Below are 21,566 nucleotides of genomic sequence, written 5' to 3' on the forward strand. Positions count from 1 at the left end.
CACTCAGCACTGAGTCACCAAATCCCAGATTACGCTGCAATCCACTACCTACTTGGAGTACAAGTGAAGGGATGTCATGGGGATTATAATCATATATATATATATATATATATATATATATATATATATATATATGTATATATGTGTGTGTGTGTGTGTGTGTTTTCTATATGTTTTTTATGATTTAGTTAATTTTCGATTTATGAAACGAGAGTTAATCAAAATAATTTGTTTTTTGCGCAGCTTACAGTCCTTTCAAAACACAAAGGTGTGATTGTTGTGTTATTATCCAACACGTTAAATAAAGTTTTTTATAACCTGCCCTTACAAAGATGGCGTCGCCCGTCTGTTTACGCTCCCCATTTCCGGGTCGCGTCACGATGACGCAGACGTCTTCGCCATACCGTCAGTTGGCGTATGATAACAATAAACAAGCCCAGAAAGAAGAGAAAGACACCAAGCGCCAGGACCCGTCGCTCGCTTCACCGCGACCCAAAACGCGTCGAAAAGATGAGCCGACACGGCGACGGACCGGCGGCCTAGCGAGCGACTCGTAATCTCGAGGGGGAGTCCTCGACACGTACAAAGGATATCTTTTTTTTTTCCTCCTCCCCTGGAGTTTGTATATGGAGTTACGGTTTGCCCCTTCCTTAGCCCTCCGCAGCTAGCTGCGGCTCATTCCTGGTTCTGCTCGCTCTCGCGTTGGCCTGTTATGCAGTTTCCCGAGGACTGCGGTCGTACTCGTTCTCCTCCGCCGCCTCTTCTCGCTCCCTCTCCCCCGCTCTCGCTGGGCCCATGTCTCGCTGGCTCTTCCCCTGGTCGGGCTCCATCAAGAAGCGGGCCTGTCGGTACCTCCTCCAGCACTACCTCGGACACTTTTTGCAGGAGCGCCTGAGCTTGGAGCAATTGGGTTTGGACCTGTACAATGGCAGCGGGGTCATCAAGGAGATCAACCTCGACGTGTGGGTGAGTTGAGTCTTTTTGTGTTTGTTTTCTTTTCGCAAAGGTGATCACGGTGTGCTGCGCCAGTGCGCGTGTGTGTGTTTTTTTTTTGTTTCTCCCACTCGGACTTGGCTGTTTCGCAACGCCAGTGTTCAACAACAACAACACTCTCCAACGTCATGCTCTCGCGGCCCAGGCTCGCGTTTCTTCGAGGAAACACACTTGTGGGAAATGCTCATCACCGATACACGCACTTCTCTATTTTTACGTCTATCCAGCTTGTCTGTCTCGTTTGGTGGATTTCCACACAACGTGGCGACGCCAAAGACATACACGTTAAAGTTGTGTCGCCTTTTGTTGCCAGGTTATGTTGAAAGTCGCGTGCATGCATGCATGCATCTGTCTTTCTTTGTTTTCTATCTATCTATCTATCTATCTATCTATCTATCTATCTATCTATCTATCTATCTATCTATCTATCTATCTATCTATCTATCTATATCATTAATAAGCCATCTATCATTAAAAATTGGACACACAAAGTTTGTTTGTTCATACCAATTGTTTCAGACCGACACCAGTAGTAGTTACCGATACTGACATCAAGTACCGATACCACAGTACTTTTCATACGCAATATTCCCCTCCAATAAAGCGATAATGTTTTAAATAAAGAACGATTTATTCCAATATAGCAATATCTGTAAAATGTAATGAAATTAATGCAATATATTATCTTAATATGTCAAATCTAGTGTGTTGTTGTGAAACGGCTCCAAGAGAGCCACTGATATTAAACTGTGAAAAAAATTCTGTTGTGTTTTACACAGTTAGGGATGGGCTCATATCAATATCAATTATTTATGCTGAAAGTCACATGTGTCTTTCGATCTATCTATCTATCTATCTATCTATCTATCTATCTATCTATCTATCTATCTATCTATCTATCTATCTATCTATCTACCCCCCCCCACTACTCGCTTTTTTTTTCATGGAAACGTTGAGTCAACATGCCCTCCCTCCATTTGCATCGTGTCACTCACGTCCTGGTGTCTTCAGGCCGTCAACGAGCTTGCGGAGTCCCTGGGCGCTCCTCTGGAGATAGTGGACGGCTTTGTGAGCAGCATCACGGTGACCATCCCGTGGCAAGCTCTGCTCACCGACCACTGCACTTTGGAAGTGTCCGGTCTCCAGATAACATGCAGACCCAAGTACCGGATCGGTGAGTCCGCTTCCATTCAAAGAGCGGACTTTCGATGCATGTTTTTCGCAATTCAAAATGGCTACCAGGTGCATTACTGTAGTTGCCTGCCTGTTCTGTGATATGATTCAATTTCAATTCAAGAGGAAGTCAACCCTAAACATATGTTTTTTACGCCCCAACATTTTACTGAATTTTTCGCAGACTTAGCTGATGATCATAATAAAATATCAAGTATTTTTTAGAATATATCGCAAAATTTTGCGAATATATGTATGTTAGGATAGTCCGTACAAATAGGCGTAGCAAATGTCGTTTCACGGCGCCGTTTGCGCACAGGCGGCGGCTGGGACTCGCAAAGCTGGTCCTCCAGCATGACATCCAGCATGCAGCTGGCCCAGGAGTGCCTGAAGGACCCCCCTGAGGCATCCGAGGAGCCGCCCGCCCCGTTGGAGGGGCTGGAGATGTTTGCGCAAACCATCGAGACGGGTGAGTTTGAGCGTGCCCCCCCCCCCCCCCCCCCTTATCTCAACATGCGCGATCATTCTTCTCGTATTTTTTTTTTTTTTGCGCAGTCCTTCGTCGCATTAAAGTCACCCTCCTGGACACTATCGTCCGCATCGAACACCAGCCTCCGGACCTGGAAACAGGCGTTGCCTTAGAGGTGCACATCAAACGGTAAGATGCCATTCCCGTCTTCTGAGGGAAATTAAACTTATTTAGCAATTAAATGATCATATTTTGCCGATTTGCTACCAGTAAAATATTTTTTAACGTACAATCAATACAACATCGTTTTACTTGCTGTCCCCTGAAAATAAATGCAGTCGCTCAGGGCTTAGTTGACAGCCTATCACGCGTGACCTATTTTGTGAGTTTGGCCATGTGGCGTGAGCAAGCTGAGCTGTGATTGGTCACATGTACTCGGGGCTCAGGTAACAACCAATCACAGCTCATCTGGTGAACATCATGTGACCAAACCCAGAAATTGATTGGTTGTTGCATGCGACATCATTTTCAGTCTATAATAAGTGGAAAAGTCTCTTTTTTGAAGATATTAACTGTACATTAAAATTTTTAGTATCAGATTAATTCGACTAAATATCAATTATACTGAAAATTGCTGGATACTGAACATATTTCTTTAATGTCAGCAATTGGGAAACTAAATTTATAATTGTTCTAAAATATGAATGGAATTTGGAATTGAATTACTTGTATATTTTTGTTTTATTTTGTGTTGTTTTAATTTTATCTTTAAAAAAAAAACGAGGCTGCTGCCCGCTTATTCCATTATCTTGGCGTCTGTACACTAATGGCTGCCGCTTGTTGTTTGCTCCTCAGCGCGCGCCGCGTGTCTGGTAAAACATTTAACAGTCCAGCCTGAAAGAAGGAATATTTGCCAAGAGGGTTTGACGTGTTCAAAGGTGGATTGTCGTCATTGTGCAAGGGGTGGCAATCTCATTTTTATCATTGGCCGCATCGTAGTTACTGGTCGCGCAATTTTCTAGTTTTCAAAAGCTGAACTGTGATTGGGTGGTGGTCAGCGTATTTGATGCCATTGCAGGGGAAAAAGAATGTTTTTAAATCATTGTTTGTGAAAAAGAATGTACTTATCAAATTCACACATTCATTCCCAATTTTGTTATGTTACATTTCTGAGAGTCCAGACATTTATTTTCCCCCAAATATTTTCAAGTGTTACGCGCCAAAGGAACGTCTAAAAATGTCTGGTGGGAAAAGAGTTCATTATAGGCCAAATATTAACTTTTTACTGCTAAAAAGGGCTTAGTGGATCGTCTCTTTAAATACCACAGCTAAACAATGGCTCATTTCCAGGTTGGAGTACTTTGACGAGGCGGTGCGCGAGCCATCGGGCCAGACGGCCGTGCCCGTGGACATCCACCAGCCGCCCGCCTTCCTGCACAAGATCCTCCAGCTCAGCGCTGTTCAGCTCCTCTACGACAGCATGGGCGCGGAGCAGGTAGCCGCGGTGCAAAAATACCACAATGTCACCGTATTGAAAGTACAGCTCCTAAATGAATCATTTAAAAATATTTTTGCTTGATAGCCATTTTTTTCCGCATTTAAAAATGAGGTAACTGAAAATATGCATGCACAGGACATTGTGTACCGCTAGAGGGCAGTAATGCGTGGTCACAAGGTAGTTTAACACTACTGTTTATGACATAATTACTGTTTTTTATTGTGTTATTGCATATTAAGTCTACTAAAAATGATATATTCGGATGATACCAGTACGAGTACTCTCTTGAATAGTCACTGACACCAAGGACCAATAGAACCAGTACTTGTGATACACAAAATGTACTTGAAAAATGATGATTAAAAAACGACCCGTCTATTCGATTATACAGTTTTCGATGCTTTGAAATGAGGTCGGAATCATTCACCAACTGCTGTTTGTTTCCCTCTCAAGGAAGCCGAGGAGAAAAAGCCGGAGTCGGCCGCCGTCAGCGAGGGAGAGGAGGACGAAGAGGAAAAAAGCGATGATGACCATCAGGTGAAAGAAAAAGGGAAGCCCCTGAAGGTTCCCCTGTCTCAGCCCCTGCTCATAGGCAGCTGCTCCGGTTTCATCGAGACCACCGTCAAGATTAAGCAGAACGACATGCTGCCCGGACCAAAGGTACGGCTTTTCTTTTGTTTTTTTCTGCTATTTGTGTGTGTTTTTTTTTTTTTGTGCTATTTGTCAAGTGTTTCTGAACCAGCCACGAACATACAGTATTTTACATCTGAGCTAAGTCCGTTTTTGCAAGTCTGTCCACTATATCTACTCCATAATATGCTCAAAATGTAAATCATTTATTAGTGGTTCATTATTACTGCCCATATTGCTCTTTCACCGTTTTTTTTTGTTTTTGTTTTATTGCCTACTTTATTATTTGCTCGATTGCGGACTGTAGTCTGCTCGGGGAAGTGACCGAAATAAGAATTTCATTGTGTAGTACTGCTATGCATATGACTAAAACTCTTGAATCTTGAATTGCAGACAAAATATTAACTTTTGACTGCTTTAAATTCCCAAATAAATGGACCAGTCCCTTGTGAGGCACAGCAGTTACAGTGGCTAAAATGTCACAAGAACTACAAATGCAAACTAAAAAACGATTTATTCGAAATTAATCATGTTGGATCTTTTTTTTTTAATATTATGTTGGGAATGACTATATTAAGTGCTCGTCATTCACCTCGCAAATAATTTTTTGTCCTGTCCGGTGACCAGTTTGAGTTGGATGGGAAGGTGGGCTGTGTCCACATGCTGTTGTCTCCGGCTCAGATCACTCACCTGACTGACTTGCTGGCTGCTCTTTGCATAGAAACAGGTATGGGCTTCACATGGTTGGATTTAGTCAGCGACCGTCTATTTCTTCTCCGTATTTTGCCACATATCGCATCTGCATTCCTCCCGTCCCTCAGATTGCGAAACCAAGCCCGGCGGCGCGCGCAGCCGCCCGCTGGACTCGGACGACCTGCGGATGATCGAAGAAGACCTCAGCAAGCAGTTGGGCTCCAGTCCCAGAGACGCCGACTGGGATGCCGAGTGCGACCTGGAGCCTTATGTCACCGCTCTGGAAAATGGCGGTACGGGATTTTGATTACCGTATTTCGACCACCCTCAACAAAAACGGATGCCCGATATTCATGACTGTCAATGGGAATGAATGAGTTAATTGAGGTGGCGACGGCCCGGCGAGGTGTTAAGTTGTGCGTCCTTGCAGAAATGTTCTATTCCATGGGCCCCGCGGGGATGAGCAGCAGCGTGACGTCGGTGCGCTCGGGCAGCGAGCAGTCAGACAGCGACATGGACTCGTCCACGCACAGTCTGGCCAGCATGACTCAGGGCGGAGCGCTGGGCGCGCAGGTACATGCGGTCTCGGGGCTCGGGCGCCAGAATGCCATACTGCTCAGGTACCGAAGGAACACGATGATTGTTTGCATTCTGAGGCAGAAATCATTTTTGATTGAATTGAATGGTTTCGAATCGGAAATCGATCAAATCAGAGACCCCAAAATCGGAATCGAATCGCGAGTCAAAGATTTACACCCTTATCGGAATAACCGGTGGGTTGTTTTTGCCATCCTAGGGCCTGATGAGCTGTCCCAGGCGGTACCCGGTAGCAGGTTGTGTCTCCAGTCTACCCCAGGCCAGCCATCGAGTCCGAGGTAAGGGCGCTGAGCCCAGCGCCACGGGTGGCAAAAGTACTCAAATTCTAGTAGAGATAAACCATTTTTTTTCTTTCAAGATCCTAATACGATACCAATTATTAATAGTCAAATTGGCCGATTGCATTGTGTTGCATTTATTCATTTTTTTCCCCCCAATGTAACATCATCGCGTCCAGGTCGCTCACAAAGCGGCAGCGCCGAACAGCTGAAGACGGACGCCTTGCTGCGCCTGACTCTGGGCGGCCTCACCCTGACCATGCTGCAGGAGGACCCGCCCCCCAAGCCGGACGCCGCCTCCTCATTGGCTCAGCTGTCGCGGGTCTTCTTCCAAGAGCTCGCCTCTTTTAAGGACGGCATGTTTGGCGAGAGAGGCTTCCACCACCTCAGAGGCGGCTTTGCCAAAGCCTGCCCTCGCTCCCATCTCAGGTAGGAAAACAGCAAATTCATCCGCATTGCGCTCACTTAGGCTCCTTGACCCAAATATAGGACGCACCTGTGTCGACATTAGTGATCGCAGCGCCAGTTTAAGGTTAAATGCGCTGCAAGCAGTTTTCCTTGCGAAACAGCTCCAGTTTATTTTGCCACAAATACCCAAAGTTTCAGATTTCCCGCAATGTGAGCGGTCAGTGAACACAGCGCCAGTGCAACTTTGAAGGGGTTGTTTTTCCTTTTCCTCGCGATGCAGCTGGAGTTTATTTTGCCATGAAAACCCAAAGTTCTTTAAGTTACCGTTTATAGGATGCGCATATACGCACCGGTGTACTATTCAGGATGGTGGTAGATGAAGCAGGTTATTGCCACGTCTGAGGTGTCCGTTTCTCTTCAGAGTGACGGGCGCAGCGGTGCAGGTTTGCTGCGAGATGCGCAGCGGGAAACGCCGCAGTCGAGCGGTGACTTCCGACGTCTCCTTCAGCAGACTAGAAATGTTGGAGTGCCTCTGGGAGAACAACAAGCCGCAGTACAGCGAGGTAAAAAAAAAGATTGGTGTTTATTTTGCTGGTTTGTCGGACAGGAAGTTACATTTTGCCGAAAGAGTTGCGATGTCTCTTTTGTAGTTGCTCCAATTTCAAAAAGCCAGCATGTTCACGGTGGGAGTGGCAGCCAGACCGTGTGCCCAGCTACACTACAGCCTCACTGAGAGGCACCTCAGGAAGGTAATCTTCACATTTGTGTGCCAATACAAGCTATGCCGGGACAGCGATAGGCTGAGCTATTAAGTGCTCTTCCGCTAGATGGCAGTAGGGGCACTCAACTTTGTATCAATACAACCAAATTCTTGATTTAACTAACAGGTCCAGATTTCACAATAGGTAAGTTAAGTTGTGAATAAATTTAGATGAGATCATTTTATATTAAATTGGGATTTGTGTCTCCAATTGCTTGCTAAAGAGGCGACGAAGCCAGCAAAGCTAAAGCGGCTTCTATTTTATAATGCTGTTGCTGGCAGCAAACTGTTTAGGTGCTCTTTGCAATTTTTATTTTGTAAACTTTAGTACAGCTGAAAAATAAAGAAATATATACTTGTTGTCAAATTGAATCTATTGGTGAAGAAAATGTTTTCTTTCCGCAAACATTTGCAACGGGGGTCCTTGGAAAATTGGCTTTCTGAAAGGGGTCCCCGACTGCAAGAAGTTTGAGACCCGCTGCGTTAGAAGTCCCATTGTAAATGTCGCAAGATGGTATTCTGGTAAATGCTGGCAGGGTAAGCAGCGGGTGCTTCGCCGCGAGTGCTCGGTGCGAGTGGAGCTGGAGGATCTCACCGCCGAATTGGACCTGGACATCGTCAGTCGACTGGGGAACCTGAGCAACGCCTTCGGCCGCCATCCCGCAGAGGCGGCTGGACCCGAGCACCTCCAGGTGGGATCAGACCCTCGCCGGTTCCGCCGCCAAAACCTCCTCATCGGACCTCATCTTTCCGCCCTCTTTCAGACACAGAACAGCGAGCTGTACTCGTCCTTGTCCTTCCTCGCCCCCCACGCCGTCCTCAGACTCCGTTTCCCCATTCCGGACCTGCGGCCCAGCTCGGAGCGACGGCAAGCGAGCCAGAGGCCGGTCAGGGAGGAGACTCTGGTGTTGGAGCTGAGCGAGCTGGAGCTCAGGCACCAGGAAGCGCCGGACCTTCAGAGCGGGCAGCCCGGCCAGACCCAGCTCTCGGCCCCCTGCCTAACCCAGCTTCTGGAGGCCTCCTTTACTGACCTGCATGGTGAGAGTAGATTCATTCATTAGCCACAACATTAGGTCCACATGCGCATACATAACCCGCATTTTTGTTATTTTTTTCAGGGTCGTACGAGGGCTGGGAGGGAGGCTCCTTCCCCTGCATCAGAGTGAAGAAGAGCCACGACTCTCTGCCCAGGTGAGTGGTCATCTTCATCATTTTACATTTGTCAAAAGCTATTTTTCCCCATTTTCCAAGTCATCCCAATTTGTCCCAATCTGATATTGAAATCACATATCATCCAAAACAGTATCAGGTTATGATAAAATTTACTTCGCTTACTGTATTTTCCGCACTAATAAGGCGCACCTAGAAGCCTTCGATTTTCTCAAGCGCTGACAGTGCACCTTAAAATCTGGTGAATGCAATATTCAAAATTAAAATCCGCATGCAGGATCCAAATGCTGCTGGATGGAAAAGCAGTAATGGAATCTGCAATGGACTGCTGGAATACAATGCTAGTTTGGGAGACTTTGATTGTAGACCAATATAATGTGATACCGTTTAATTTTTTGGCTGGTGTCAGACTGATAATATTGGATCTGGAGACCCCTAATATTTGTTTTTCATAGTTGCTGTTGCTGATTATTGTTCTTTGTTTGAATAATGTCACTTGTTCAAGTCTCATGTAACACTTTATACTAAAAAAAAAAAAAAAAATCAAATGCTGATATCGACTCAATATCTATAAGCTGTATCCCGATACGACCTTGGATCCTGGTCATCAAATCATGTGTGTCAATTTCTATTATCCATCCGTTAGGCTCTCAGTGAGAGTGCGCGGCGGTGAGACTCAGGGACCGGCCGCGGGTCTGGCCGGCTTGAACCTGGACGCGGTCCAAGACCTGGGCTCGGCCTTCTTCGAAAGCCACTGTGAGCTCAACGACAAAAGCAGCTCCCCGTTCTCCTCCAACCGCACCATGTTCGAGACGGAAGAGGTGCTGCGCCCCGCGATCGGCTAACTGCCGCGCGAAAGGTTCCGGTGCGGCACGATCCCTGACCGGCTCCCGATCGCGCAGATGGTGATCCCCGCCGACCCCGAGGAGATGAGTCAGTTCCAGGCCCAGTGCGTAGCCCAGTGCCAGTGTGCTGTGGACGTTCGCTTTCCGCTGGCCTACATCCTCCTGCCCAGCAAGCAAGCTTTCCAAAGCGTCTACAACAGGTAAGTGCGCTCGCTCAAAAATAAGTTGGCGGTCGGTCGCAAGACGCGTAATTATGCAAAGAGAATGCGAAATCACCAAGGAGAGCGAAAAGCGCATTTCACGTCACGGACTGTTTTTTCATGCTTGTTCTCTATTCAATGGCCGCCATTATTCGTGAGACCGATCCTCTTTCACGCAGGATCAATAACGACCTGCTGATGTGGGAGCCGCCTCCCCCCGCCGCCTCCTCGCCTCGCAGCCCCACGCACAGTCAGCAACAGCACGACGAGTTTCAACTCTGCAAGTCGGCTTTTCGACTCGGTGAGTTACGTTGGAGGATATTTCACGGCAAAACCGGCTGTCCTCGGGTACAAAGTGATTCTTGAAATATTCCAGAGTAACAGCCAAAGAAAGTACATAAAAATATGTCGTTTCATAGAGACATAGGTGGGAAGAGGGATATTAAAATTGTTTTGTTAGGCCATTATCAGCAAGTAAAAAGTTAGTTTTTTGCCTGTCATTAATTTGATGACAAAATTATGTTTGCATGCACAATTAATGCCTTCAAAAACACGTTGCTGTCGACTCAGAATGACATCCCCTGTGCTCAAGGCTCAGGTAATGAGTGACCAATCACGGTTCAGCTTACAAACGTCACATGATCAAACCCGGAAAACAGGCAAGCCACGATTGGTCCTTACTTGAGCCAGAAGCGCGCAATGTCATTTTTCAGTTGTCAGCAAGTGGAAATCCCTTCAAAGTTAACTTGATTTGTTATTCTAAATCCGCGCATTGTCGTGTTTGCTTCTTCTGGTGCGAAAGACTCCGACTCGGAGGAGGATGAGCCTCAGTTCTACTTGGCCAACGAACCTTCAGGAAGGACAAAGTCAGCGCTGCGGCACAACCCCAACCACAACCTCAGCCTCCTCTCCCTCACTCTCGTCATCGGCAAAGGTCGCCTTCAAGCCAGGACGGACAAGAAGGTAAATTAGGCGGCCGAAAGGCTTCTTCGCGAGAAGCGCAACGCCGCCAAATGTCGCCTTTGATTCATGAAATGAACGCAGGAGGACCAAAGTCATGGGGAAATTGTGCTGGACCTGGAAGGAGGGAAGATGTTCAGTGTAGCGCAACATCAAAACGATCCAAATCTCAGTTTTTTGTGTCTGGAGAGTCAACGAGTGGAACTTTACCATCAAGGTAAGCCGCACATTTGGTCACATCATTTGATGTAGTGAAAAGATCACAACAACTCATTGGCAACCTTAATGAAGACCTTGTCTGCCGGAAAATTGTGAATCTGCATAAAAGTCTTTATTCCACAAATAAGTTGCTTCATGTTCCAGTTGATTTGCTCTTAATTTGAAAAAAAAATGTACTCTTCCTGTCACAACAAAAAGCGTGATATGCGGGAACAATGAATCTCACTTAGCCCCCTAAAGTGCCTTCATGTTCCCACGTTTATGAACCGCTGCTCTATTCACAGTAACAATATGAAAAGACGTGAAGTCGTTGCATTTATGCCGGCGCAGCCGCCATATTGGATGGTCGAGCGTACTCAATAACAAATGCGCAACAGTTTTAAAATGTAACATAGTCTTACAAATTCGAATTAATTTGTTCGCGTGAAAAGACACAAAAATCACTCCCAGCCCAGTTAAATAGGATTTTTGACGCATAAAACTGTCAATGGCAGCGAATGTGTTAACTCCTTTTGAACTTTTTTTTTTTTAAAGCTGTAATGAAGGACGCTGGGATTCCACCACGGCTAGAAATGCCCAACTTCACTTCCCCAAAGTACTTGGACCCTACCATCTACCCCACCGAGGTGGGTGTCAGCAGCGTGAGCGGCAGGGAAGCCACGCCGCAGATGTTGTCCACAGCCATCAAAATCACTCTGGACCCACAGAGGAAAGTCAAGGTGTGTCCTCTCGCCCTCGCACGCCCATTGTCCCCATCCACCGAAATGAAACGAGCGCCTGTTTGTCCCCTGCTAGGAATTCCTCGTCGCCCTTCGACTTCAGGGTGCCACCATGCGCCATTACGTGACGCAGACCAATCACAGCTGGCACGAGCAGGTAACCTAATTAACATTTGTACCATGTGCAGGAATGACAATGTAAAATAAAATATGATAGGTGGAGAGCGATTTTAGGCTTAAATAGGGTTGGAAAAAGTGTTTCGCCGGCAGTTCAGTCTCGCTTGTGTTGCAGTTGGTCGACTTCCTGGACGTCATCGACGACCCCATTCTGGGATACACTGCGCCCGCCGTCATCACTGTCCTCCACACCCACCTGGCTACATGTGCAGTTGACTACAGGTAATCATTATTGGGCCTGATGCGTATTCGCAATGTATCCCATCCCATGCGGATGTACAAAACATTTGCAACTTTCTCTTGGACTCTTTTAAATGGCTACCTTGTTGTTTTCTGTTTTCCAGGCCGCTGTATCTGCCGCTGCGAATGTTGCTCACGGCAGAGTCCTTCTCTCTGTCCAGTAATATCATTGTCGACACAGCCACTTTCCACCTCAGGTAAAAGACGACCTCTGCTGGGTGGATTTGGTATTGCAGGCCAAACTTGTAAACATTTTATTGATGTCTGGTTTAGATTCATCTTGGATGACTCCGCCCTCTACCTCTCTGACAAATGTGATAGCGACGTAGTGGATCTGAGGAGGGGTACGTCACACGATAAAGAACACATGCAGTGCATTTGCAATCTATTTAAAGTGCTTAAAAAAAATCACAGCCTTATTTATTTCATGATTAAATTAAACCCCCAAATTAAACAAACATGTCAACACACAACTTCCCATTGCGACAACAACAAAAGAAGAAAGATGAAAATAGTCCATTTTCATTGATTCCACAGACTATATTTGCGTTCTGGACATCGATCTGCTGGAGCTCGCCATTACGACGTGGAAAGGCAGTGACACGGGCAAGTTGGTGAGCAGCTCTCAACTCAAAGCATACTTTGTTTACCTCCATATAGTAATCTAGGTACAAATTAGATCACATTGAATCGTCTTTTGTCACCATCCGCTCGTCTCCAGGCCCAGCCTCTGTTCGAGCTCCGTTGCTCCAACAACGTGGTCCACGTCCACGCGTGCGCCGATTCGTGCGCCGCCCTGGTCAACATGCTGCAGTACCTGGTATCCCAGGGCGACCTGCATCCGCCCCCTCGGCACACCTCGCCCACGGAAATAGCCGGCCAGAAACTCCCGGTGAGGCTCGCTCGTGTAGCCGACAAAGAAACCACGCTAAGCAAAGCTGTGAGATGTCATCTTTGCCTTTAGCTGTCTGAGAGCCCCGCGTCGGCGCTACCCTGCCCTGCTGCTGAAACCGCCGAGATCAACCAGTGCGATCTGACCGATGCCTTAATAGACGCCGACAAGAGCCAGCAGGAAGAAAGGATCGACCCAGGTTCCGCTGAGATATTTTGTGACGTCGCCGTTTCGCCCGGAGATGCTGATGGCCCCTCCCGGGGTTTCCGCCTCGTTCGCGTAGGCTCGCCCTCCATGCCGAGAGGCTCGCCCGTCTCCGTCTACCTGTTCCCCGGCGAGGGCTCCAGGCGCGACCTCTCCGTGCTGGAGGAGGAGGAGGACTCTGAGCTGGACGGTCTGGTCGCCACGGCGACCGAGGCGCAGGCGGACATGACGACGGACGGCGAGAGCTCTGAGGCCTCCACTGACAACGATGACTTCTGCATCCTGGAGGCTCCCGGCATGGGCATTGCCGTGAGTCTCTGCTCTAGCTAGCTAGCTAAGGCAAGTTTGTTGTTATCGTACCCCAGTAAGACAATTTGGTGTCGCCCCGCAGCCCAGGGACGGAGAGCCCGTGGTGACGGTGCTGGTGGAGGGTCCCATCCTCGTGAAGGAAAGCCACTTCTCCAGGCCGAGGGGAAGCTCGGACCTGCTCCGCGCGCCCAGCCGCTTCCCCGTGCCCCAAAGCCGAGTGGTGCTGCGGGAGATCTCGGTGGTGTGGCATCTGTACGGCGGCAAGGACTTTGGCGCCAAACCCTCGTCCATCCACGGCCAGCATGCAAACCGGTAAAATAGATTCACATGTCATTCACCGGTTTAGGCCCTGCCTTTTAAAAAGGACACATTCAAAGTCAGAAATACTCCAGTAAAAATGTGAGGATGGAAACCTCAAATATGGACAAAAATAATACATATTGTGTATTGTTTTCATTAAAGTCAGCTTTATCTGATTAAAAATAATACCTGAACATTGTGATTTTTTGTTGTTGTTTGATTATGTAATTCCCGCGTCTTTTCTATAAAAAAAAATGGTTGGCACTGAATGAGTTACTTTACAAAATAATAGACATGAATTAATTATTAAAATAATTGTTAGTTTGCTGCCCTACTTCATTTTGACTGGTCTTTTCCCGCCAAGGGGTCGTTCCGTCCCGTCCGGCGCCAGAAGCTCGCCGTCTCGCTCTGCCGGTTCCTCACGTCCTCAGAACTCGTGGAGGTGGGCCGGAGGTAGCGGTCGGCAGCACGGCCTCCTCATGGAGATCCAACTCACCAAGGTGCGTACCGCACGTCGCGATTTCCTCGAGTTCCCATGAAATTTTGCGAAGGAGGTTTATCGGATGAACGTTTTCACCGTCAGGTTAGAACCTGACATCCATCGTATCGGTTTTGTTTGTGGTCCGCAGGTGTCTTTCCAGCACGAGTCCTACCCGCTGGCGGTGGCGGGACAAGACTGCGAGTCCTCGGCGTCCGCCGGGGCGGGTCCTGCCGGGGAGCAGCCCATATCCAGGCAGGTTTTCATCGTCCAGGAGCTGGAGGTGCGCGACCGGCTGGCCTCCTCGCAAATCAACAAGTTCCTGTACCTCTACACCAGCGAGAGCATGCCGCGAAGAGCCCACTCCAACATGGTGAGTCCCACACTGTTTCCCATCGTCACTCAAACATCTAAATGTACATTTTTTTTGCGTTCGGAGTAGTTGACCATCAAGGCACTGCAATTGTGTCCCGAGTCCGGTCTTGGTGGTCCAGAATGTTGCCTCCGAGTCAGCCTGCTCCCACTCAGACTCAACATTGACCAGGTACCGCAACAGGCAAACTCCTTTCTGCCCCTCAGGTCCAGGAGAAATGTTCCATCCAGCCGAAACCTAAACAAGCCTTTTTTTTTTTTTTTGCTTTGTTCAGGATGCATTGTTCTTCTTGAAGGACTATTTCAGCAATCTGGCCTATTCTGTCAACCCTTACCTGCCCTTGGATGCTGCATCTGAAGGTACGCTCCATCCAAACACGTTTGCCACAGTCTCATCAAAATTCCGGCATTGGTCCCTAGCGTCTTCTGTATGCATTATGTGTCCCCGCAGTGAGAGCGGACGCCTCCCAAAAAGCGTCGGAAGAGGCGGAGGCAGGCGGCGCCCTGGGACCGGACCTCACGGCTTCGGTGGAAACCACTCACAGCGAGCAGAGCTCCTCCTCCGCCGGCTCCACCTCCTCCTCCGAGCAGCCGATCTACTTCCGGTGGGAACCGGCGCTTTTCGCGTCGTCTTTAGCCGTAAGAGCAACAAGGCGCTAACGCCGCTTGCGTCTCTCAGCGAGTTTCGCTTCACATCCGAAGTGCCTATCTGGCTGGACTACCACGGCAAGCATGTGGTCATCGAACAGGTCACTTTCAAATTTTAAGCCCACGCGCCGACCAACGGAGCCGTTCTCACAGTAAGGCCGCTCTGCTTTCACAGGGAACCTTTGCGGGGATCCTGATCGGGCTGGCTCAGTTGAATTGTTCGGAGCTGAAGCTCAAGAGGCTCTGCTGTCGACACGGGTACGTTTCCCGCGCTCAGATTTGACCCCGATTTGCGTCACTAATGACAATGCGCGTCCGTAAAACCATACGCAGCTGTAAAACCATTACAGCACAATTTGTGTTTCGGTTAACACATAAAATACAAAATACTTATTTTTACGTTTTTTTTTTCTTTTCTTTTTCCTTTTTTTGGGGAAAACTAAACAAACTAAACGAATTAAGCACTTATATAGTAGATTACTTTAGTACTTGGGTGACTAAAGTAATTGATTACATTAAAGTACTTAATCACCACTTTGGTGATTAAATTTTAAGTACAATATGATCTTTAATCACCACTTTGGTGATTAAGTACTACATTAATCAATTACTTTAGGCGATCATGTACTCAATAATAAATTACTTTGTGCACTTGTGTTAAACCGATCAATGAGTTACGTTCGTACCTTAAGTTATTCGACCTAATTACATAAAGTAAGTAATTTTTACAAAAGTACTTTTTACACTTGATGCCAGCCAAACACAAGAAAAAAAAATTATAACATTATCATGACGTATTAAGGATGAATGTCCGGACTCTTTAAAAAAAAATAAAATAAAAAATAATAAGTCCTTGGCCCACGCTCTCTTTCCCAGCCTGCTGGGTGTGGACAAAGTGATCCAGTACGCCGTGACGGAATGGCTGACGGACATCAGGAAGAATCAGCTGCCGGGCATCCTGGGAGGCGTGGGGCCCATGCACTCTGTTGTCCAGCTGTGTGAGTACACCTTTCAATTCGTTGAATGTCATTTCACAATTCGTTCCTCGTTGATTTTTTCCGTTTTTATCCATCCGTCTTCAGTCCACGGGGTGAGGGATCTCTTCTGGCTTCCCATCGAGCAGTACAGGAAAGACGGGCGCATTATCCGGGGTCTCCAAAGAGGGGCGGCGTCCTTCGGCACGTCCACGGCGTCGGCGGCGCTGGAGCTCAGCAACAGGCTGGTGCAGGCCATTCAGGTATTGGAAATGAGCGACTTTGCGCCAGGAGTTAATCATAAGGCAGATTAACCCCACCATGTCCGCTATGTGAATGGGTATAATAATAAATTGGCGACCCGAACATAGAAAGCACTCTGCCTCCGGGATCAAGAAAGTTTCTGTTTTTCAAGTCCGCTGGGGCACGTTCCAATTTTGCAGGCCACCGCCGAGACGGTGTACGACATCCTGTCTCCGACGCCTCCCTTGACCCGCTACGCCATCGCCGAGGGCCGCGCCCCCTCCGTCCGGCCGCGCCGAGCCGCCCAGCCCGCCGACCTCCGAGAGGGCGTCGCCAAGGCCTACGACACCGTCAGAGAGGTGAGGACCGCCGGAGAGGACACTTGGACAAGATGTCTCGCTAAAGAGAGGGTGTTCGGTGGCAACGCCCGGAGTCACTAATGACAATGTACATTTGTATAAAGCTTAACAAAATAAAGGCATGAAACACATGGCAGAGGAGTAACTCTCAACAGTTTAACAATGTGGTGTCATGTTCCATTCAATTTGCTCTTAATTTGAAAAGAAAATCTGCTGCTCCTGTCATGGCAATAAAATGCAGGTAAATTTGCCGATTCATGCAGAAACGCCGTTTCCTTGTTTTACACTCATGATATGATAGTTTTAAGTTTGTTTTTTTCTTTTTTTACAATTGGACCGGGACCCCTAATACAGCCCGTTTCCCTCTCCAGGGCGTCATCGACACAGCCCAGACCCTTTGCGACGTGGCGTCCCGCGGGCACGAACAGAAAGGTCTTCCCGGCGCGGTGGGCGGCGTCCTGCGGCAGATCCCGCCCACTGTTGTGCGCCCGCTCATCGTGGCCTCAGAAGCCACCTCCAATCTGCTGGGCGGCATGCGCAACCAGATCAAACCGGATGCCAGGAAGGAGGACTTCTTAAAGTGGCGCACGGACGACTGCCAAGAGTGAATCCCGACTGTGTGTGTGTGTGTGTGTGTGTGTGTGTGAGAGAGAGAGGGAGAGAGCAAGGAGTGAAAGCAGGGTTCAAATGTGTGTTTTTTTGTTTTTTTTTAGCATTTGTGACTAGGCTAACAAGCGTTAGCGAGGACTAACAGCGACTGTGACGCCCAGTATTGCGTCACGTGTTGACGTATGCAGCACGAGCTCTGTGAGTTTTCACCCCCCCCCCCCCCCGCCCCAGTATTACTATACGCTCATGCTCACATCCTCCTCACTTTTTGATCCAGCGTGCAAACATATCGCCATCACATTTGTTTTCTAGTTCAGTGGCATTTCAGGCAGTCGCCTCGTTTCAAAGTGCACAGGGAAGAGAAACGGGGGACACAATGTCAACTTTTTTTTTTTTTCTTCGACATCCATGTGCCATAAACTGAGCAGTATACGCTTTTTGTGTGTGTGTGTTTGCATTGCTCAATTGTGCACCCCTCCAAACTGAAAAAAACTCAGATTTCATGCCTGACTGAATAGAAACACTTGAGGCCTCGAAATCGACAACGCAAAAATCACGCCAGATCTCCGGTTGACTGTGTCTTGATGTCATCCGGTGGTTCTTCCACTTTCATCACAAATTGTGTTTGTCAAGATTTGGAGACGACGAGGATTAGTTAGGATCGTTATTTCTTTTTCTGTTTTTTTTTGTAGTTACTCATCTTTTTATGTTTTTTTTTTTTCCTTTCTCCATTTTATTCAATGTAATTAATTTGTAAACGAAGCAATGATGGGATATGAATGTAGTAACCACTGCGGATATGGAGTGTGTGGTTCTAAAAACAGTTTTACATTTGTATCTTTTTTGTTATGATGTATCTAAAAACGCGAGCGTGTGTGTGTGTGTGCATGGTGGAGAAAGCATGACAGACTTGTGTGCGAGTCTGTGAGGATGGTTGGCTTTGAACGATTGAGGGGATGCTTTGAAATGCTATTTACTATATCAACAGTATGAATGATGAACTGTATAATACAAAACAATGATGATATAAAAAAAATAAAAATAACTTGCTTTTTTAAAAAAAAAAAAAAAAATTCTGTCTAATTAGTAACTTGTTTACCAAAATGCCCAACCATAGTTTTACACATTTGAGAGAATTGGTAAAGCAAATGTCGGACAGCATAACCGTGTAGCATCAAAATGTGAAATGTGTTGCTTGATAGTGGAATTAACTTTAACTTTACATTATAATTGTTATTATTCTTTTTAAATGGATTTTATTATGTATTTTTAGGTTGTTTGTGTTTAGATGTTACTATTTCACTTTTCTTTTTAGGTGAAATTTTCCATTCGACCAAACGTATATTTTTTTTTACGAGTATAGTTGAGATGTTAGGTGATTTTCCGATTAACTTGACATAATTTAGAAGTTATTCATTTTTTATTCATTCATTCATTTATTTATTTTATTGCGGAACTTCTTTATCGAAGAAACTGCGGGGAAACATTTAAACGACGTAACTTCCGGTCCACATGTTGTCTTGCCTGGCGCTCGTCTGCGTCGCATTCTAGGCTTATCCAACGTTTTTTATAAAAATAAAATCTTGTTTACGTTATCATGAAGCTTCTTACGCACAACATGTTGACTTCCCACGTCAAAGGCGTCACCAAGGGATATCCGCTGCTCATTAAGGTAAAAAAATAAAACGTGAACCTAAAGCGGAGCTAACCGTGTTACAAGCCATTTGACGTGATTTATCTGTTTTTTTCTTTAAACTTCATTACATCAACCAGATTATTATTTTTTGTTGTTTGTAGTTAGCAAACGTGCTAGTACAATAAAGTGTGTTTCGTTCCTAGCTTGTTGGGCTAGCACATTTAGTAGCAATATTACGAAGAGTGCGTAACTAAATCACTCAAATGAACAATTTATATATGTTGATGTGTATTTTTTTATTTATCAAAAGATTTGTTTGTGGGTCGTGACCTGCACTTTTTCTCTTGCTTTGCCATTTCCCCACAAAAAGCAAAACACAATGATGCGTCACAAGTAAAATTGCCCGGATGTTCGACATCTTTCAAAATATAATAAATGTGTATGAACGAGTTAAAAAATGTTACCATTAATTGTATGCATGTAATAGTGGTCAAGACGTATTTTTTTGCAAGCCACGAAAACCTCATGTTTTCACTAAAATCTTACATATAGAACGCTAAAAAGAAGAACACACTGAAAATAATGATAGAACGCCTGCCGAACTGCGATTTCTATTAAATTCTGTACGTTTTTTATATAGTCCTTATTCTATTTATTGGTCATATTAATATGCACCAATCAGTGCAATTTATTTGTATTCCAGTTATACAATGACGTTCAAGGCATTCTATTCTTTTCTATCCCATTTTGCATGCCACCTACATCGTTTTGGTTTGGAGGCGACGGAGGTGAAGGTGAACGAGGTGGACTTCAACCCTCATTTCGTCAGCCGCATGATCCCCAAGCTGGAGTGGAGCGCTCTGCTTCAAGCCGCAGACGAGGTGACCGCAAATCAGCAATTGGACATGCAATATCAAAACAATCCAAGCAAACGTGGGCTAATCTTTGCCTCCGTAGCTGGGTCATCGACAAGACCTGCCCAGTGAACTGGTGACCGACTTTGAGAACAACGAGGAGTTCCTCAAAAAAGTGCACAGAGTTCTCTTGGAGGTGTGTATTTTTATTGGGGTTTTTTTGTTTTTTTTCCACGCAGCATCATGGAAATCACTGAATCATACATTTATTTGTTTTGCCGCCATGTCGGATGTGGCAAAGTTTAGCAGTGGGTGGACATGCTGATGTGTGTTTGTTTGTTTTTTTTGGGCGGGGGGGGGCTTAATAAATAAGATTAAAATCAATTAAGCAATTACAAGTTGTCTATATACGGCAGTTAGTAAAAAAAGTTAAGACTTTTTGTTTTGTTCCACCAACCTTTTATAACTTTTTTTTTTTGATAGCATTAGCCAATAGCATTGTCCAAATGTATTTTTAGCATATGTCACAGTCCACAAAAATGTGGAAAGCGCAAAACGGGCGTCTGGCCTGTATTTTCGACGCCTGTATTTGGCGACCTCTAGTGGCGCCGGCGTGATTGACATGTGCTTTTGGACAGGTGGAGGTGATGGAGGGCTGTCTGCAGTGTCCCGAGTCAGGACGACAGTTCCCCATTACCAAAGGGATCCCCAACATGCTTCTCAATGAAGATGAGGTCTAGACGCACACACACACACACACACACACACACACACACACATACACATGCACAGACTGGACTGCGGGTTGGCTTGATGCCAAGAGATGATTGGACCATGAAGTTTTACTTTTTGCCAGCAAAATGGCCCCCAAATGGAGATTGAAATTCATCTTGTTTTATCTGTATTTATTTTTGTATGCATTTTTTTTTGCCCCTTTCAATAAAACTGCTGATACTCCCTTGACAGCCACAAGTGCAATTGGTTTTTGTGGCCAGTAAGGATTGACTTTAGGGTTTTACTGTCATTGTGGGGACCTATTTCACTTGTGGGGATCACGCTCGCTTTTAGAGTAAAGATTTTGATTGGAGTTCGAATAAGGCCATTTCTTGGTTTGGGGCTCGAAATTCAGTATATCAATGGGATGTCCCCAGTATGATAGAAAAAAAAATGAGTTTGTGCAACGTGGACGCGCAATTCTAGGTTTTACTGTCATTATAGGGACTTCTTACAAAAATGTCTATAGTGGGCCACAAATGGCCCCCGGGCCATAGATTGGACACCTCACGGAAATGCACTATGAATGTACGTTAGAGCCGAACTGCCCCCCCCCAACAAAAGTTGAGTTTCGGTACCAGGTATTTTCAGACACTCTACCCGATTATTTCATAAACAAAAAATAAGTACCAGCAATTGAGCATAAACACGTCTTTGGGATGAAATGAGTCGGTCTCGGTTATGTTCATAACTTGTCCCAAAATTGGCGACATGGCTCAGTGGTAAAAAGGCTACGAGTCCGATTTCCCCCTGCCGTCGTGTCCTTGAGCAAGACACTGAACCCCCAATTGCTCAAGATGCTGCTTCATAATAAAAGTATACATATGACAGTAAAACTCTTGAATATAAATGACTATTTATTGTAAAGTGTGCCCCCCCCGTGAA

General features: G+C 46.2%; 2 protein-coding genes across 2 annotated transcripts; both read left to right on the forward strand.

Annotated features, from left to right (window-relative positions):
- Window positions 1–410: 410 nt before the first annotated feature.
- Window positions 411–17,853, forward strand: atg2a (autophagy related 2A). Its single transcript, XM_088430819.1, has 42 exons — window positions 411–966; window positions 2,005–2,167; window positions 2,486–2,635; window positions 2,722–2,824; window positions 3,986–4,130; window positions 4,587–4,793; window positions 5,391–5,490; window positions 5,585–5,749; window positions 5,887–6,029; window positions 6,253–6,331; window positions 6,511–6,760; window positions 7,161–7,302; window positions 7,390–7,488; window positions 8,036–8,191; window positions 8,264–8,537; window positions 8,618–8,690; window positions 9,316–9,490; window positions 9,572–9,714; window positions 9,894–10,015; window positions 10,517–10,677; window positions 10,759–10,891; window positions 11,428–11,612; window positions 11,689–11,769; window positions 11,905–12,011; window positions 12,134–12,226; window positions 12,303–12,373; window positions 12,567–12,643; window positions 12,751–12,921; window positions 12,994–13,120; window positions 13,205–13,434; window positions 13,517–13,746; window positions 14,099–14,234; window positions 14,364–14,585; window positions 14,655–14,756; window positions 14,860–14,944; window positions 15,036–15,189; window positions 15,264–15,333; window positions 15,408–15,490; window positions 16,109–16,230; window positions 16,315–16,469; window positions 16,650–16,808; window positions 17,180–17,853. The coding sequence occupies exons 1-42, from the start codon at window positions 796–798 to the stop codon at window positions 17,414–17,416; spliced, it is 6,051 nt and encodes a 2,016-aa protein (XP_088286945.1). The 5' UTR covers window positions 411–795; the 3' UTR covers window positions 17,417–17,853.
- A 1,038-nt stretch (window positions 17,854–18,891) lies between these two features.
- trmt112 (tRNA methyltransferase activator subunit 11-2) lies at window positions 18,892–20,872 on the forward strand. The gene is made up of 4 exons (XM_088430823.1): window positions 18,892–19,089; window positions 19,833–19,934; window positions 20,011–20,103; window positions 20,546–20,872. The coding sequence occupies exons 1-4, from the start codon at window positions 19,015–19,017 to the stop codon at window positions 20,645–20,647; spliced, it is 372 nt and encodes a 123-aa protein (XP_088286949.1). The 5' UTR covers window positions 18,892–19,014; the 3' UTR covers window positions 20,648–20,872.
- Window positions 20,873–21,566: the final 694 nt, after the last annotated feature.

The sequence above is a fragment of the Hippichthys cyanospilos genome, chromosome 13 (assembly GCF_059441005.1).
Source record: "Hippichthys cyanospilos isolate Australia breed blue-spotted pipefish chromosome 13, RoL_Hcya_1.0, whole genome shotgun sequence".
In the NCBI taxonomy this organism is placed as follows: domain Eukaryota; kingdom Metazoa; phylum Chordata; class Actinopteri; order Syngnathiformes; family Syngnathidae; genus Hippichthys; species Hippichthys cyanospilos.